General features: G+C 36.3%; 1 protein-coding gene across 3 annotated transcripts in view; it reads right to left on the bottom strand.

The window, feature by feature from the left end:
* BUB1 (BUB1 mitotic checkpoint serine/threonine kinase) overlaps positions 1–19,104 on the bottom strand; it is a 39,936-nt gene that overhangs the window by 5,413 nt on the left and 15,419 nt on the right. Inside the window, exons 10-20 of one of the 3 annotated variants that reach the window (XM_032243692.1) lie at positions 18,526–18,785; positions 17,244–17,302; positions 15,859–15,987; positions 15,656–15,766; positions 14,789–14,888; positions 13,789–13,870; positions 12,510–12,684; positions 10,228–10,315; positions 7,624–7,709; positions 7,471–7,548; positions 6,164–6,307 (exon numbers count right to left, since the gene is read on the bottom strand). In XM_032243692.1, the coding sequence (XP_032099583.1) occupies positions 6,164–6,307; positions 7,471–7,548; positions 7,624–7,709; positions 10,228–10,315; positions 12,510–12,684; positions 13,789–13,870; positions 14,789–14,888; positions 15,656–15,766; positions 15,859–15,987; positions 17,244–17,302; positions 18,526–18,785 (1,312 nt within the window). Of the gene's footprint in view, positions 1–6,163; positions 6,308–7,470; positions 7,710–10,227; positions 10,316–12,509; positions 12,685–13,788; positions 13,871–14,788; positions 14,889–15,655; positions 15,767–15,858; positions 15,988–17,243; positions 17,303–18,525; positions 18,786–19,104 lie in introns of all 3 variants that reach the window. The other 2 variants (XM_032243691.1, XM_032243693.1) reach the window with 2 other exon arrangements.

Below are 19,104 nucleotides of genomic sequence, written 5' to 3'. Positions count from 1 at the left end.
GAAACCACTGCTGGAGCCAGTACTGGGGGAGTTAAATGGAAAGGATTACACATCTCAGACCTTATTTAAGAAGTCCCTAGGGAAACCCAAAGACAACAAGGGAAACAAAAATAAGGACACAAAGGGCAATTTTAGCCTCTGATGCAGTAACAGCAAACAGTAAGCATAGCCTAAGCTGTAGGCAGATTAAGCAATGAAAGCTCACACTAAAGGTCTATTTAACCTCAGTTCTTTTTAGCTTATACATTAGGTCTGGCTCTTAACAAAAAATTACAAGGCATATAATAAAAGACAAAACTCACAGCCTGAAGAACCAGAGAAAGCATCAGAAACAGACACACATATGGCAGAAATTTTAGAATTATCAGACTAGAATGTTGTTGTTTGTGTTTTTAGACATAGGTTCTTACTCTGTCACCAAGGTTAGAGTGTAGTAGCATAATTATAGCTCACTACACCCTCAAATTCCTGGGCTCAAGTGATCTTCCTGCCTCAGCCTCCCAAGGAGCTAGGACTATAGGTGCACACCATTAATTTTTTGTAGAGACAGAGTTTCACTATGTTACCCAGGCTAGTCTTGAACTCCTAGCCTCAAGCAATTGTCCTCCCTCAGCATCCCAAAGTGCTGAAATTATAGGAATGAGCTACCATGCCCTGCCCACCCTAGAATTTCTTTTTAAATTCTAATTGGTATGCTAAGGGCTCTAATGAAAAAAGTAGATGGTGTGCAAGAAGAAATGGGTAATATAGGCAGAGAGATGGAAACTGAGAAACAAGCAAAAGGAAGTGCTAGAAATAAAAACCCACTGTAATAGAAATAAAGGATGCCTTTGATTGACTCACCAATAGACTATACAGGGCAGGGAAAAGAATCAGTGAGCTTGAAGATATGACAATACAAACTTCCAAAACTGAAATGCAAACCAAAAAAAAGAAAGAAAGAAATAGAGTATTTATGGAGTGTGGGACACCTACAAAATGTATAACAGATACAGAATGGGAATACCAGAAGGAAGAAGGGAGAAAGAAACAGACAAAAATATTTGAGGCCAGTTGCAGTGGCTCACACCTGTAATCCCAGCACTTTGGGAGGCCATGATGGGCGGATTACTTGAGGTCAGGAGTTTGAGACCATCCTGGCCAACATGGCGAAACTCCATCTCTACTAAAAATACAAAAATTAGCCAGGTGTGGTGGCAGGCACTTGTAATCCCAGCTATTTGGGAGGCTGAGGCAGGAGAATTGCTTGAACCCGGGAGGCGGAGGCTGTAGTGAGCCAAGATCATGTCACTGCACTCCAGCCTAGGCAATAAGAGTGGAACTCCATTTCAAAAAAAAAAACTGAAGTAAAAATAGTTGAGATTTTTCCAGAATTAATGATAGACACCAAATCACATATCCAGGAAGCTCAGAGAGCACCAAGCAGAATAAATACTGAAGAATCAACACTTAGGTATGTTACATTGAAACTGCAGAAAAAGACACAGAGAAAATATTGAAAAAAGCAAGATAAATAAAATCATCTTACCTATAGAGGAGCAAAGATAAGAATTACACAGGACTTCTCAGAAACCATGCACACAAGAGAATGGAGTGAAATATCTAAAGTACTTGGATATTTAGAATATACCAATCTAGAATCTGTATCCAGTAAAATTATCCTTCAAATGTGAAGAATAAAAACTTTCTTACACAAACAAAAAAGATTAGTTGTGATGTATATTGCAAACACTAGGGTAACCACTTAAGAACATTGAAAAAGGAGTATAATTAATATGCTAAGAGAGAAGACAAAATGGAATCATGAAATAACTCAAAATCACAGAAGGCAGAAAGAGAATAGAAGACAAAAAAGAAACAAAGAAACATTAAAAAAGAAGTATAAACATTAAAACAAGAAAATAATTTAAAAAGAAGTATAATTAATATGCTAGGAGAAAAGACAAAATGGAATCATGAAATAACTCAAAATCATAAAAGGCAGAAAAAGAATAGAAGACAAAAAAGAAACAAAAAACAACGACAAGGAATAGAAAACAGTATATAGTGACAATCCAATTATATCCAAAGTCACTTTAAACATCAATGGTCTAAATATACCAATGAAAACAAAGACATACTTTAATTACCGAGGGAGAGATTAAAAGTAAAGGGATAAGGCCAGGCGTGGTGGCTCACACCTTTAATACCAGCACTTTGGGAGGCTGAGGCAGGTGGATCACCTGAGATCAGGAGTTTGAGACCGGCCTGACCATGAAACCCCATGTCTACTAAATATACAAAAATTAGCTAGGCATGGTGGTGGGTACCTGTAGTCCCAGCTACTCAGGAGGCTGAGACAGGAGAATCGCTTGAATCTGGGAGGCAGAGGTTGCAGTAAGCCAAGATCACACCACTGCACTCCAGCCAGGGCGATAGAGTGAGACTCCATCTCAGAAAAAAAAAAAAGTAAAGCGATAGAAAAAGATATATCATGCAAGCAATAATAAATGAAAATGTAATAGCTATATTCATTTCTGACAGAGCAGACTTCAGAGCAAAACAATTATCAGCAATAGAAAAGGGCATTTTATATATATATATATATATTTTTTTTTTTAAGACAAAAGTCTTGCTATGTTGCCTGGCTAGTCTGAACTCCTGGGCTCAAGTGATCCTCCAGCCTCAGCCTCAGCCTCCCAAGTAGCTGGAACTATAGACACGTGCCACCATGGCTGGTTAATTTTTTAAAAAAATTATTGTCGAGATGAGGCCTTACTGCATTGCCTAGACTTGCCTCAAAACTCCTGGCCTTAGCTGGTCCTACTGCCCTGGCCTCCCAAAGTGCTGGGTTAGTTGTGAGTCACTGTGGCTGGCCAGCATTATATAATGTTAAAGGAATCAATTCTCTAAGAAGACATAACATGTATAAGCCTAACAAGAAAGTGTCAAAATATGAGTCAAAAGTTACCAAAAAAATACCAGAACTGCAAGGAGAAAAAGATGAATTCACTATTATAGTTGGAGACTTACATAAGAAATAGACAGATAAGCTGGATGTGGTGGCTCATACATGTAATCCCAGCACTTTGGGAGGCCAAGACAGAAAGATTGATTGAGGTCAGGAGTTCAATACCTGGGCAACATAGCAAGAACCCCACCTCCACCAAAAAAAGAAAAAAAAATATTAGCTGCATGCTGTGGTATGTGACTGTAGTCCTAACTACTCAGGAAGCTGGGGCCAGACAACTGCTTGAGTCCAGGAGTTTGAGGTTGCAGTGAGCCAGGATTGTGCCACTGCACTCGTCTGGATGACAGGGTGATGCCCTGTTTCAAAAATAAATAAATAAATAAAAAGAAAGAAAGAAATGGACAGATAAAGCAGGCAGAAAATCATCAGTAAAAACATGGTTGAACTGAATAGCAGCATCAATCAATTAGATCTAATTGACATTTATTGAATACTTGATGTAATAACAGTAGAATACACATTATTCTCAAGCTCACATGGAATATTAACCAAGATAGACAACATTCTGGGCCATAAAACACATTTAACCAAATTTAAAAAAGCAGAAATCATATACAGTATGAAAGGTAGTTGTAAAGTCCCCCAAATACTTGGAGATTAAACATACTTCTGAATACCACATTGGTCAAAGAAGTCTTAATAGAAATTTTAAAATATTTTGAACCAAATGAAAATGCAAATATAATTTATCAAAATTTGTGGGATGTAGAAGAAAATTTGTAGCACTAAATACATATATTAGAAAAGAATATCTAAAATCAATAATTTAAGATTCTACCTTAAGAAACTAGAAGAGCAAATTAAATCTAAAGTAAGCAGAATAAAAGAAATAATAAACATTACAGTAGAAATCAGCAGTGGAATGCCATATCCACAAATGAGAATTTGGATGAAATGAACAGATTCCTTGAAAGATACAATCTACCAAAGCTCACAAAGGAGAAATAGATAATCTGAATAGTCCTATATCTGTTAAAGAAATGGAATTGGTAGTTGATAATCTTGCAAAACGGGAAGCACTAGGCTCAGATGGGTTCACCAGCAAATTCTATCAAATATTTAAGGAAGACAATTATTACCAATTCTCTACAATCTCTTCCAGATGAAAGAAGCAGAAGGAATACTTCCGATCTCATTCTAAGAAGCTAGCATTTCTCTGACACCAAGACAAAGTAAAGATATTACAAGAAAAGAATACTATAGACCAGTATCTCTCATGAACATAGATACAAAGATCTTCAATAAAATATGAGTAAATCCAATTCAACAATGTATAAAAAGAATTATACACTACAACAACCAAGGGCAATTTATCCCAGGTATACAAGGCTAGTTCAGCATTTGAAAATCAATTAATGAAATCCATCACATCAATGAAGAAGGATCATATGATCAAATCAATAAATGCAGAAAATATTGAAAGGAGCAAGATAAAATCCAAACACCATTTATACTTAAAAAAAAAACAAAAACAAAAAACAAAACCTCTCAGCAAACCAGAAATAGAGAAATACTTTTTTAACTTGACAAAGAACATATAAAAAACCCCACAGCTAAAAATCCTACTTATAGGTAACAAACTATGTAGATGCTTTCCCCCTAAGATCAGGAACAAGGCAACGATAAGAAACCAACTAACCAATTAAAAAACAGACAAAAGATCTAGAGAGACACCTCACAAAGAAGATATATTGATGGCAAAAAAGCATATGAAAGATTCAATGCCTTATGTCTTCAGGGAATTTAAACTTAAGACTGAGATACCACTATTCACCTACTAGAATGGCTAAAACCTAAAATACTTACAATCACCTAATAAGGGCAAGACTGGGGAACAGGAGCTCTCATTCACTGTTGGTGGGAAGGCTAAATGCTACAGCCACTTTGAAAGTTTCTTACAAAAGTAAACATACTCTCATCACATAACCCTACAGTTACGCTCCTTGGTATTTACCCAAATTATGAGCTGAAAACTTATGTCCACACAAAAACTTGCAGACAGATGTTTACAGCAACTTTATTCATAATTGCCAAAACTTGGAAGTAACCAAGATTTCCTTCATTAGATGAGTGGAAAAGTTAAACTGTGTGGTACATTCATGCAATAAACATTATTCAGTAATTTTTTTAAAAAGCTATCAAATCACAACATGACATGGAGAAACCTTAAGTGCATATTGCTAAGTAAAAGATGCCAATTGAAAAGGCTACATACCATATGACTCCAACTATATGACATTACAGAAAAGGCAAAACTAGAGAGATAGTAAAACTATCAGTAGTTTCCAGGGGTTGGGGGACAAGGAGGAAGGGATGAAGAGGTGAGGTACAGGGGATTTTTAGGGCGAGGAAACTATTCTGTATGATACTGTAATGATGGATTCATGTCATTGTAATACATTCGTCAAACCCCTCAGAATATACAACCCAAAGAGTGAACCTTAATGTAAACTAGCACTTCAGTTAATAATGCCTCAATAATGGCTTAATTTTAACAAACGTACCACACTCACGCAAGATGCTAATAACATGGAAATCTGTGTGTGTATATATGGGGAGGTAGGAATATGTACTTTATGCTGAATTTTTCTGTAAGCTTAAAACTTCTCTTAAAAATAAAGTCTATTCACTAAAAAAACTTAAAAGGGAATATTGTGAAATCTTGCTCCCATTGTTTCCCACTCCCACCTACAGCTAACCATTTTAATCGTGGCATATAAATACATACGACTCTGCCCTTTTCATTTAACAGTACGGTATGTTTTGGAGCTCATTCTCTATTAGCACAGAGTGAGCTTTCTTGTTCCATTCCTAATGTCACTATACTATTTTACTATAGAAGTATGTAATAGTATCTATATGACATCCTTAAAAGTAGATAGCTGGGTTTAAAAGTACATGCATTTTTTTATTTTAATACATATTTGCAAACTGCCCTCTGAGTTATAGGAGTTATAGTACCAACAGCAATCACAATCCTACAATCACGGCCTAACAAAATGTTCAGTTTAGTACTACAGATACAACTCACTATTGGAGGCGGGTGGCGGGGGGGCGGGGTGCAAATAGGAGAATCTCTCTCACACACAAGTTACCATCAACTTCTCATAGAGAAACAAGAATTTAAAGTTATATTATCCAAATAATTCTTACCCAATTGAAATTCAGTCTTGGGCTTGATGGCTGGAAGTTTACATTGCCATTCAAAAACATTTGGATAGGAACTCACTGGTTTAGAAAGCCCAGATAAAAGTTTGAAAATCAGCTTATCATCCCATGGGTTCTCAACAATGAAGTCTTAAAGGAATGAGAACAAAAACAAAAAAGGAACATGAATTGAGTACTCAAGAACTTTACCAAATAAATTATAGACAAAGTGAATGGAGATATTTACTAAATAAGCTTTCAAAGCCTTATACTTCTAAGGGCATTGATTCAAAATAAAAAAGAACTATTTTTAAAAGTCAAAATTGGTAGCTCTGCACAGTTGATTATTTGCCATTTTAGTTACAAATTTGGATCAATATTCAATTGTGACAAAGGAAATCAACTCCAAGTGCATCTGCTCCACTCAAATGGAATATCTACATTCCGTCTTAAACACAGTTAGGGATACACGTCTTAAGGTCAGATGTGGACATTAGTTACTTCCAATGTGCTCAGATAGACATATATTCTTTAGTTGCTTTTCCAGTTATACCCATAAAACTTATATTACCTATGTGCAATTTGCATATATGAAATATACTTTGGGTCCGCAAAAGGGAAATAATTTCTAAAAGTAAGAAAAAGGTTTCTCTACAACCTGGAATGTTACAAAAAATTATATTGGTGGCAGTTATCAAATACGAATCCAACATGGTTACCACTCAGTGCTAAGCAATTGCAAGACAGTTTTCAGTAGTTTATTAATTTACTTAGTTCTTACAATAAGCCTCTAAAGGTAGGTACTAGCATCAGCTCCACTCTACATCAAAGAGGGGTAGGGAAAATTAAAATGATCTTGGTCAACACCACGTGACTACTTAGGTGAGGGAGCTAAGATAGAACTTAGTCAGTCCATCTCCATAGTCCGTGCCCTTAACCACTATGCCGGACTGTTTATGTAGAACAGGGGGGTGGGGGGGGGAATGTTGTCTCTTTAACCTTGAGCCTCAGTTTACTTTTCTGTAAAATAGGGGATATAATAATATTAAATGCCTGGCACACAGTAGGCTGTCAAATTCGAATTCCCTCTTCCAACAGTATTTTGATACCTTCTAAAATTAAAATAGATTGATTTGCCCTTCAAATATGCCAGTTATACTTCATTGTGATGCATTACACAAATTTTGTCTGAACCCAATGACATCTGTTCTATTCAATGACATTCAAGTCCCACTGTGGGTTTCTTTCATGGGACAGCTTTTCCCATGCTATTGTCCTGATTCAAGGGCATAACAAACAGTGAGTGTTCGTACTTGGAGCATCAACCTTCTCAAGTGAACTCTTCTGCATCCGTTCCGCTTGGAGCCCAGCAGTAGCATCTGGTGGATCTCCTGTAATGACAGCGTCAGTGTCTGTGAGTCTGCAAGCCTCAAGGCCTCGCTCTGCCTCACAGGTAAGTATCCCACCTGCAGCAGGCTGGCTCAGATGGAGTAAGGACGCTGAATATACATCAGAGGAGAAGGCCTGTTCTGGGCTTTTCTCTTGAATTGGACTAGACATGTGAAAGGAATAAAAAAAAAAAAAAAACATCATATGATTAGAAGTCTGTTGGATTCAGTCACATAAAAGTTCCTTCTCATTCTAGAAATGACATTTCAGAATAGCTTCACAGACTAAAAGTTGACAAAAGCATTTTTAGACAAATCTATGAAAATATACAGCTAGTGCAATATGAACAGAAATAAGAAAATCAAGATATGGTTATACTAGATGAATAGCTGAGGCAATACATGGGGTACTCTTTAGTAGGAAATGTCAGGAGTGGGTTTATTTCTTCAAGCTGCATCTATGCAACACTACTATAATCAAGACTGAATATATAACTTTATTCCAAAAATGGCTCCTTTTATAACATTGAAACAGAAAATGTCAATCACAATACAACACTCCAGAACATTTCCATATATACAGTCATGTGCTGCATAACAACAATTCAGACAATGAAAAACAGCATATGCAATGGTGGTCCCAGAGGATCATAATGGAGCTGAAACCCTCCAGTCTCCTAATGATGTCTGACATTCCTGACCTAGGTCTGCAGGCCTCAGCTAACGTGTATGTTTGTGTGGTTGTTTTTAACAAAAAAGTTCAAAAAGTGGAAAAAACATTTTTTTAAAGCTTATAAAATGATATAAAGAAAAAATATTTTTGACTAGCTGTACAACGTGTTTTTTAAGCTAAGTATTATTACACAGTCAAAAAGATAAATTTTTTTAAGTTTATAAAGTAAAAACGTCACAGTAAGCTAAGGCTACTTTATTATTGAAGAAAGAAAAATACTTTTAAAATAAATTTAGTGTAGCCTAACTATAGTGTTTCTAAAGTCTACAGTAGTATACAGTAATGTCCTAGGCCCTCACATTCACTCACCACTCACTCACTGACTCATCCAGAGCAACTTTAGTCCTGCAAGATCCATTTATGGGGAGTGCCCTATACAGAATACCATTTTTTATCTTTTACACTGTATTTTTACTGTATCTCTATGTTTAGATACACAAACACTTACGCCATTCTGTTGCCATTGCCTACAATATTCAATACAGTAACATGTCATACATGTTTGTAGCCTACGAGCTACAGGTTATACCATATAGCCTAGGTCTGTAGTAAACTAATCAAATCATCTAAGTTTGTGTAAGTACACTCTGATGTCCACACAACACTGAAATTGCCTAAGGACACATTTCTCAGAATGTATCCCAGTTGTTAAGCAACTGCATGAGTGTAAATCGAAGTATATGTATAAATATACATATAGATACACACACACACACAATACACAGCTAATCCTTATCATTCATAGATTTCAAATCTGTGAATTCACCTGTATACTAAAATTTATTTGTAAGCTTAAAATCAATACTCGTAGTGACTTTTCATTCATTTGCAGATATGCAGAGTGATGACAAATTGAGCCACCCAACATACATGTTCTTAGCTAAAGTTGAACAAGGTAACACTCAGCCTTCCTGTTCCAGCTTTCATGCTGTAAACAAGTATCCTTTTCGAGGTGTAATTAGTGCCACATTTTTTGTAACTTTGTGTTTTTCTTGATGACTTTAGTATTTAAAATGGTCCCGAAGAATAGTGCTGAAGTGCTCTCTAATGTTACTAAGAAGTAAAAATCTGTAAAAATGTGTGTATTAGATAAGCTTTATTTATGTGTGAGTCAGGGTTGCTGGACATGAATTCAATGTTAATGAATCAACAGTATATTATAAATAAGGTGTTTTTCAACAAAATGTTGTTATGAGAGGTTTGAAGGATGCTGTCTGTACTCCCCCTTAAGAATATTTAATATTCGCTAATTCAGTGCTCGTGGTGACTCTATAGAACAGAATTACAGCAAATGAGAATTGACTGTGCATTTATCTCCACACACACCCCCAAATCAGTATCTACCTATACATACTGAAGTATGTATTTTTATACAAATAAATTTATACATGCAATTTCATACACTGCTATTTTCACTTGTCACATTTTTCTTGTTGTAAACTTTTTTCAACTATACTTTTTTGGCAATAATTTTAGGTGTAAAGAAATGTTGCAATGATAATAGAGAACTCCTATATTTGCCTCACTCAATTTCTGCTAATGCTATCATTTTCTATTACAATGGTACCTTTGTCAAAACTAATAAAACTATTAGTTTTATTTTTTTCTATTACTACTAACTAAACTGTATATGTCATTTGGATTTCACCACTCTTTTCACTAAGGAACTTCTGCTTCAGGATCCAGTCCCGAGTACCAGGTTGTATTTAGTTGTCATGTCTCCTTACTCCTCTCTCATCTGTGACAGTTTCTTAGTTTCACTGTTGTATGTATATTCATAGAGACTACCTTCTGATTTAAAGCTACTAGTCCATAAAATCTTTATTGGCCTTTAAGGCTAAAATCAGTATTCTATTACTGCCTAAAAGGCAAAGCTAGAATGGAAATGGTAAGCAAAATTAGAATGGAAGATGTAGAAAATGACAGAACCACATAAACCCTCACAATACCTGAATTTTCTATCCCTTGAAGGCACCACCATGTTTTCTTCACAAGAATCCAAAGTCACATGGGTGCACTGTTTTGCTGCCACATTTTCTGAAAGTTCCAAAAATTAGAGATAGATATGTTAGATGCACATGTGTGCACAACACACACCATTTGATATGGTTACAAAGTCCAGGGTTTATTTTGACAATGACTTGCATTATGATTTCAAAATAGTGTTCCATGGTAAAATGTATAGTAAGATTCAAAAACTAGGAAGAAAAAAAATTACTTAAAAATCTACTAGTGGCCAGGCACAGTGGCTCTTTCCTATAACTCCAGTGCTTTGGGAAGCCGCGGTGGGAGAATCACTTGAGGCCAGTAGTTCAAGGCAAGCCTGAGAAACATAGTGAGATCCTATCTCTAAAATATTTTTTTAAAATTAACTGGATGTGGTGGCAGGATCCTGTAGCCCTAGCTACTTCGGAAGCTGAAGCCAGGGGATCACTTGAGCCCAGGAGTTTGAGGGTGAACTGCAGTCAGCCTAGGCAACATAGCACAACCCTAACTTTGAAAAACAAACGAATAAAATCTACTACTGATGTATGTGAGCATTTCAACTCTACATCTAATCCCTAACAATCCTTCAAGAAAAAAAGGGTCCAGAGAGTGGCAAGTTCATTGTAGGCAAGATGACCAGACCACAGAGATTACTGGTAAGGATTTCAGGGCTATATGCAGCTTCAGGGGAACCTGAAGACAAGCACATGGAGAGTAAAAGGCTACAATGCTTCTGGAGGGCAGAGATTTTGTGTTTCACTTTAACAGGTTTTGGTCAATTAGTTGATTGACTAAATTAGCATTTAATTTATTGAAATAATTTTGTGTTTAAATCAGAAAGCAACCTGGGAATATTTATTACTCTCTATAATTAAAAAAAATTATCTATAGATGGATAAACTAGGTAGGGTAGAAATGCAGAATAAACCTCTACCAAGTGATGCTAATATTGCACACAACCAATATGTTGGATTACATTTTATGAGATATACCTTCACTGAACAGGTGTTACTACTTTTTAGCACTAGAACATTAGTTTCTGTTTATAGAGCCAAAGTGGCAAACACTCTAAGAATAGCCAATATCAACTTTTTGAAAGATTCTTTGGACTCATTAAACTAGCTTTCCTGGATGGAAAAGGCTTTAAACATTTTTTTTAAAGTGGCAAACTTACGATGGTGCTTGGAAATAGTCCAAGTTTCAACTGAACTCTCCTTTAAGATTCAGAAAAGAAATGTATTATATTGGATTAGCACTCTAAGAAATCCTTGGTCAAAAATGTTTAGGTCTATAGGCTCAGAACCCACATTAAAATATGCTTCCATTCAGTGAAGTGAAATTCTTTGGCAGCTCTTCTATTGTTGCTTTGGTAAACAATTGCTACATTTTAAAAGTGTGATCAATAGTACAGTTAGTATACAGTCAGCTCTCTGCATCCACAGGTTCCATATCCACAAGTTCTGCATGGTCAATTATGGAAATTGAGCATCCACATGGACTTTGGTATCTGCAGGGGTTCCTGGAACCAATCCCCTGTGGATACTGAGAGAACTGTCTAGTTTGTAGTTGGTACTTAATAGCTAGCAATTATCTGTGCCCCATGACAATGTCATGTATTAGGATTCAATTCAGATATATGATGAACTTTTAAATATATAGGGTGATAAATTTGAAACAGGCTAGAAATAAGGACCACTTGTGAGTTTTATCATTACTTTCTTAAAGTCAGGGCACTAAAAGTAAGAAAAATAACTTTCTGAGTATCGTACTTGGCTATATGTCTAAGAAAGTTGACATATATATGTGTGTAGACACATATCTAGGTCTAAAATTGGCTATTACTCATTAAATTGGAAAATAATTTAATTTAATTTATTTGAATAATTTAAATTCAAATAATTTAATCTGTCTGTAGTGGCTGTTTTGTTTGCTGTGAAACAAAATAAACATACTCTATACAAATGGGTTGGACCTTACTTAAGCTTTTAAATGCTTCATAGATTTTCTCCATTCTACCTATAATCTAAGCTATTATATTTTAAAAATACATAGACATCAGGAAGACACTATGCCAAAGGAAAAAACCCATGAACAAAAATGCAATGAACAAATTTTGTTTCTTCTCCATGATTTTCAAAGTTCCCATGCAGAATTTTCATGAAGAAAATGTAAGAATCAAACTTCATGAAGAAAACTCAAAGAATCAAAGTTGGCAGAAGACAAACACTGAAATTGTAACACACACCTTTATCTTCTAAAATGAGCACTGACTCCACTGGAAGTTTATGGAATGGTGTAGACGCAAGTTGTGCAGCAGATGTGAAGTCTCCTGGGCTCTTAGGACTGGGTGCTAGGGTTTTGTTGCAGCGAATACCCCATATGGTTGAATCATCCAAAAACTCTTCAGCGTGAGGACCTTCCTACAACAGAAGATGAAATGAAAAAAAGCAGCAATCTCCCTCTTTTGTCCATGAAGGCTTACTCATTAACACTTTAAGATCCAAAGAAATGAGATTGACAGATGTCAATCCCTGGCTAACACAGTCCACAATATCATGGTTCAGTTCTTTTTCCCAGAACTGAAAAATTAGTGGAGCTGCATTGCAGCAAGAGCCACATTTTTGTTTTCAAAGTACATATATATATAACTCATATATATAGATATAATTTGAAAAAGTCAAGATTTAGAGTTACAAAGATAGCATGGAATTTCCACATACCCTCCTCACTAAGCTTCCTCTAATGTGAACTTCTTATAGAACCATAGCACCTTTGTAAAAATGAAACAATATCATTAACTATACATTATTTGAAGTTTACATTTTTTCCCACTAACGTGCCTCTTCTGTTCAGGAATCCAATCCAGGATCTCATGTTACCTTTGTTGTCAAGTGTTCTTAGCCTCCTTGAGTCTCTCATTGTCTATTAGTCTTTCCTAGCCTTTCTTATATTGACACTTTTGAACACTATTCAGAAACTGCGTAGAATGCCCCTACACAGTTTGGGCTTCCTTGACATTTTCTCATGATTAGACTGGGGTTGTAGATTTTTGGGAAGAATATCAGGGGTGAAGTGTTCTTCACATTACATCTTATTAGGGGATATCTGCTGTCAACATGACTTACTTCTGGTTAACCCAATCACTTGGTTAGACAGAATCTGCCATGTTTCCCCACTGTAATCTATTTTTCCCTTTCCTTTTCCCTACGCTTTTTGTCTGAAGCAAGTCACATAATCTAGCTACACTTAAAAGGAGATGCACCAAACTGGAGGAAAAAATTCAAAGGATGTTAAACCATCATAGTAATTAATCTTAATAAATAATTTTGGTAGGACACTTAGAAAATATGCATTTCTTCTTCAATTATTAAATAGTGTCCTAAAAGAAACACATTCTTCATACAGTATCATATTTTTCAGCATAGTTTCATATATACAATATCCTCTGATTGGCATAATCACTTGGTAGAATAAAGCAGAAGGGGTTGTAGGACCCATTTCATAGATGAAACAGGTTTGCTTACATTTGGTTTTGAAGGAAATCTGCTGACAGAGCGTTCTCCAAAGGTCCTGGTTCCTGTGGGTTTATTTTTAGGCTGTGGTAATCTAAGGAAAGATTTGCTAAATTATAAATAGTAAAATATGCTAAAAAAAAAAAATGCACGCTATCACTTGACCACTAGAAAAGTTCTCTATTTATCCTATTTAATGAGTTAATATTTATATAAATATTCCTTACTTCTATAGCAGTTCTAGAAAAACTGAGTGTGATCGAATTGACTTATAAAAGTAGACCTACCTTAAGTGAGGGTGGAAAATATAGACATTTCTGTCACACTCAGTTATAGCTTTTAGGAGCCAAAAATGAATTATGGCCATGGCCAGTGGAAAGTCATGGATGCCAACATATTTTTTAAATTTTCGGTGCCTTTGTAGCTATGGAATTCCTCTCTGAGAGCTAGCCATGCCCCTTCTCCTTTCTACCTCAATATGAATTTCTTAAATACCATAAAACCTTTAGTTCACACTGACATCTCTTTCCATGGTTCAAACTATTAACAATGAAAATTCCTGGAGCTACGTCACTCTACCCCCAGATGAAAGCTCTCCAGTGTAATATTCCTCAGCCTTAAAACACATTCTCTGTAGCAATACCCGATATAAGCCACTTCCTTTTCTACTTTATCAGTGCTGCAAATACAAACAGAGCATATATGGATACCTGTAGTGGTGAATTCATTCACACCTAATATAATTTCAAATCCACAGAATCCTCAGTTCTCTGCTAATTCACAACCAGACTGTTTTCCTTTTTCAACACAAGCTTTGGCTATGGGAAGCCTGCTCTCTTGGAACTCCTGCAGCACTGTAGATCTGGAGAACTCTGGCAACACCATCCTCGTTATGTGGTCAAAAGGCTCATTTGACCATGTGAGTGGCAGTCCATAGTCTCTCACCACCCTACCACCTCTAGTCCCAGAGAAAATTCTGCAGTATCGCATTAACTACATGGTATTTTTTTACCCGTAATTTTCTTTGTTTCCATCTTCAAACACATGAAAAGCAGATGACAAAGAAGAGATAATCTTATTGACTCCCCAAGCCCCAGACGACCTTACATTTTCTGGAATAGAATAAAAAATAGCATCTAATTATTGTACTAGTAAAAAAACATCCTTTATGTTAAACTTCAACTACAAATAAGGAAAAGGAGTAACAGCTGACAGAAGAGAACTAGTAACAACTTTTCAAATACTAGGCAATAAGATAAGTCACTATAGTGAGATGAAGTGACTTAACTATGGTAACAGGGTCTTGTACTCAAGTCCCAGGTCAGGAGTCCCTGCCACATATCAGTAAGGTGTTAATCATTCTCCTAAATAATTGCTATTGTCATCTGACTCACTCAATAAAAGCTCTCAGGGTTTTGTTTTCCACTTCCTTTCCAAAAGAATTAACCTCTTAGCTTTACATTTCAATTCCTCCTGAGTCTTAACTGGCTCCTACTTATCTTTATCATGATCTCTAGCTTCTGGCATGAATACCCTAACTCTAGACAAATGTGGGTTAGCTGCCAGCCTCCTCCAACACTCTGCCCCAGCCATTCCTTTACCAGTGAAGACTCAAGTCACACCTTGAGCACTTAGCCCTTCTTATCCATGAGGGTTTTGTCCTTCTTTAGCACTATTAATTTCTTTTTTTAATCAGCAAATCTATCACACACATTGAGTACCTTTTCAGGAAATGTCATATTTTCATGTCAGGCATTCCCTGCCCTTATGTGACAAGCTAATCAAGGGCAGGGCCACCTCTTATATAATGCTTGGTATTTCCTGTGATAACCACCTGTAATACTACGCATTTAGTAGCTTTTAAATAAATAGTTATTACTTTGAAACTGGGCTTCGAATGCATCTTCATTTTGATCTAGAGATTGCCATTCATCTTTGTCATCAGAAATATCAGGAAGTGTAGGAGCTTGAAACATATTCATTATGAAACCTTAAGGAACAAAAGAATAACTGTAAACAGGTTGCAAAAGAGCTTTCATTAGCTTGTTAACAGGTGCTACACACTCAGATAAAATACTTTACCTAATGCTTCTTTTGTGTGCACGGTGGGTGATGGCTGCACTTTGGATGGTGTTGCCTGAACCATTCCCAATGATGTGTTTGGAGTTGTGTGGAAAGAACTTGTGCTGGCAACCTTATGTGTTTCACACCCTAGCAAAGAAATGGAGACAAAATGTGGTATCAGTAGGCAAATCAGAATAACTTAAAAGGCACACAATATAAGTAAATTATAATTAAACCAGTTTGTCATCGTTAGTAATTATCACTAAGGACTACCAGTATTATAGTACTTTCATATATTTCATTTTTATCTTTATAATAGTCCGGTGACTATTATAAAGATATTTACCTATGAGGTAAATAAGGTGAAAATTATCCTTTTACAGAAAAGGAAATGAAGGCTCGAAGAGACTGAGTGTTTGGTCTGGATTATACCAGATTAGCAACTTTGTCATAAATTATACCCTTAATGCCACTGTATCCCAAGTTCATAGTCACAATGTAAATCTTAAGACTGGCTTCCCATCTCACTCCACTGCAGTCGGACATAGAATACATGGCCCTGCACAGCCTGGGTCCTGTTTGATCAGGCCTCACCTTCCTCTTCTCCCTGCTTACCTCCTCACATTGGTCTCCTGGCTGTGCTTAGAATATATCAGAGATTTTCCTGCTTGCGGGCTTAGTATTTAATATTCTCTCTGCCTGAAAAGGTTGCCCAAGCTAGTGGCATGGTAGCTTTATCCTTCAGCCCTTTACCCAAATATCACCTTTTCTGAAATTTCAACCCCACAACTCCAACAGGACACTTTTTTCCCCTTCTATGTGGGTGGAGGTGTTTTATTCATGACTTCATCCCTATGTATAATAGTGCCTGGCACCTAGAGAGCAGACTCAGTAAGCCTTGGTTCAGTTAATGAGTCTCCAGCTATTTCAAATAGCCCTTCTCCTCACTAAACTCTTCATGGAAAAGATGTCCCAGTCACACAGGGGGTAACTGAATGCCCAATATGTGTGTCTTATTATTTATAAAACTTATCTCCTATGCAAATGCCTCTAACAAAGTAGTGCCAAATAATAGTGTAACACACCTAATTAAACTTTTGATCACCTTTCCTAACATACTAAAGATGACTCTGTTGTGGATTAATTTCCTGAGAAATATAGTAGAAATGTATTCACAAATTATGTTTCCAAAGAATTCTAAACTAATAAGAAGTGACTAACAAGTGGATTTCTACATTTATCTGAAATGGTTCAGGAATAAATAACTCATAGTCTAAAAATAGGAAATCTAACACTCAGGTTCATTAAGGCCTGAAGACTTCGTAAACCACAGCCACAAAACACACCTCTGAGTGAGCTAGAGGAATCTGGTCAGAAACACATTTATTATAATTAAACATTACCTTCTTTTAACTCTGTTCCACTCTGTGGCTTAAATTCATGAGTACTCTTATTCGCACATCTGGAAGAGAAAACTCTTGAGACACGCTAAAGAATAAAATGCTTGATTTATTAGAATTTTTAACTAACTCTCAAGAAATGATAGTAAAAAGAAAAAAAAATTAGTCAATAATTACAAGCCTATTAAAATACAGATGGAACTACTTACGGTCTACTGTGTAAGTAAATAAAATGTTTTCTTTTTTTCATTTGAGTTCCACTTCAGGAAAAAAATTCTTACAGGAAAGATCAGGTACTAAACATTTGTGTGACACAGTGATTATAGGGATAAGAACCATCTCTATATGTGGTAGAGTCCTATGACTATTCAAATGATTCCATTCATTACAGAGGTTAAAGAGTTGAGCCCGACCCCAGGCAGCTAACCAGAGTCAGGACATGGAGAAGCACTGGTGTGCCTCAGCTGTGCAGGACACCTTTGCTGTGATGAGCCAGCAGCCGCAGTGCAATGTCCTCCAGCCTTTAAAAGTTAACAATTATCAAGAAAGAAAAAATAATATGCAAGCCATTTATATCACAGTTTGTTTTAAGTGCACTTGGGGTAATGCATCTAATACGTCTATTTAACATTGCTAGAGTTCCCTTCATGAACCCTGTTTAAGGTATAAAGTAAAACATGCAAAGCATTTTTAATTTTAAAATCCCTAAAAAACGACTTAAAAGAGGGCTGAAATGACTATAGGTAAAAACACAAATAAAATAAGTGATGTGACATTACAATTTCCGAAATCTAGAAAAAAAAATTCCTCAAAATTAGGGTAAAAAATTCCAGTGCAGAGTATATTTTGAGAGACAGAATCACAGGTATCAATCCCAAACTGTTTCCTACAGGAAGACGGAATATGAGAACACCTATCAAGTAATTGTCTAGACAGTTATGATCATTGCAAGTATTAAGTCAAAGCCAGTGAGCAAAGGCAATTTCAGCTCAACAGCTGTATATTCTTCAGTTACAGAGTGAGTACAGACTTTCAGGGTATTGAAAATTTTTAATTCACAAAAGTGTAAAGTAAAATAAATGCTCTAAAAGAAGCATGGAATAAGTAACCCTAAAGGATTGGGAGCAATGTTTTACCACTTGATTTTTCAACGACATACTTATCTAAAAATAAAAGGCAGATGTTATTCATCTTTTACATACTGCTCCTGATAATGCAGGTCATGTAAAGAAGGTGACAGGTGCCATTCACATCACTATCATTTCTAGGACTACCTTCAGCTTACCCAGCATCTGTTCTGGCCATTGCAAACATGGAATCTGTTACTGCCTGGGCTTTCAAAGGAACAGGAGGAGGAATGCTCTGGCTAGTAGCTGGAGACACCAAAGCTGCAGAAATAGCATTTGCCAAAGGAGGAACAACAGGAGGTGCCTCTCTTGGGTTCTTTTCCATGTTCACTGGTGTCTGGTGATAGATGACTGGAAGACATGGAGCTCTCAGTTCCTGCTGGGAGCCTACACTTGGTCCCATACATGCTGGATTAACCTTTCATGTTAAACAAATAAACAAACAACAAAAACAAAACCATGAAGTCCAGAATACTACTAATCAGGAATTGCAACTTTTCAAAGCATGCCATCTATCTTCAATAGATTCCTTTTTGTTGTTTTTTGAGATAGAGTCTTGCACTGTCACCTGGGATGGAGTGCAATGGTGTGATCTCGGCTCACTGTAACCTCCACCTCCTGGGTTCACATAATTCTCCTCCCTCAGCCTCCTGAGTAGCTGGAATTATAGGCCCACATCACCACACTCTGTTAATTTTTTGTATTTTAGTTGAGACAGGGTTTCACTACGTTGACCA

The sequence above is a fragment of the Sapajus apella genome, unplaced genomic scaffold (genome assembly GCF_009761245.1).
Source record: "Sapajus apella isolate SASKATOON/1434 unplaced genomic scaffold, GSC_monkey_1.0 scaffold52, whole genome shotgun sequence".
Taxonomy (NCBI): domain Eukaryota; kingdom Metazoa; phylum Chordata; class Mammalia; order Primates; family Cebidae; genus Sapajus; species Sapajus apella.
Note: the sequence above shows the minus strand (reverse complement) of the source record. Positions and strands in the feature narration are given on the sequence as shown.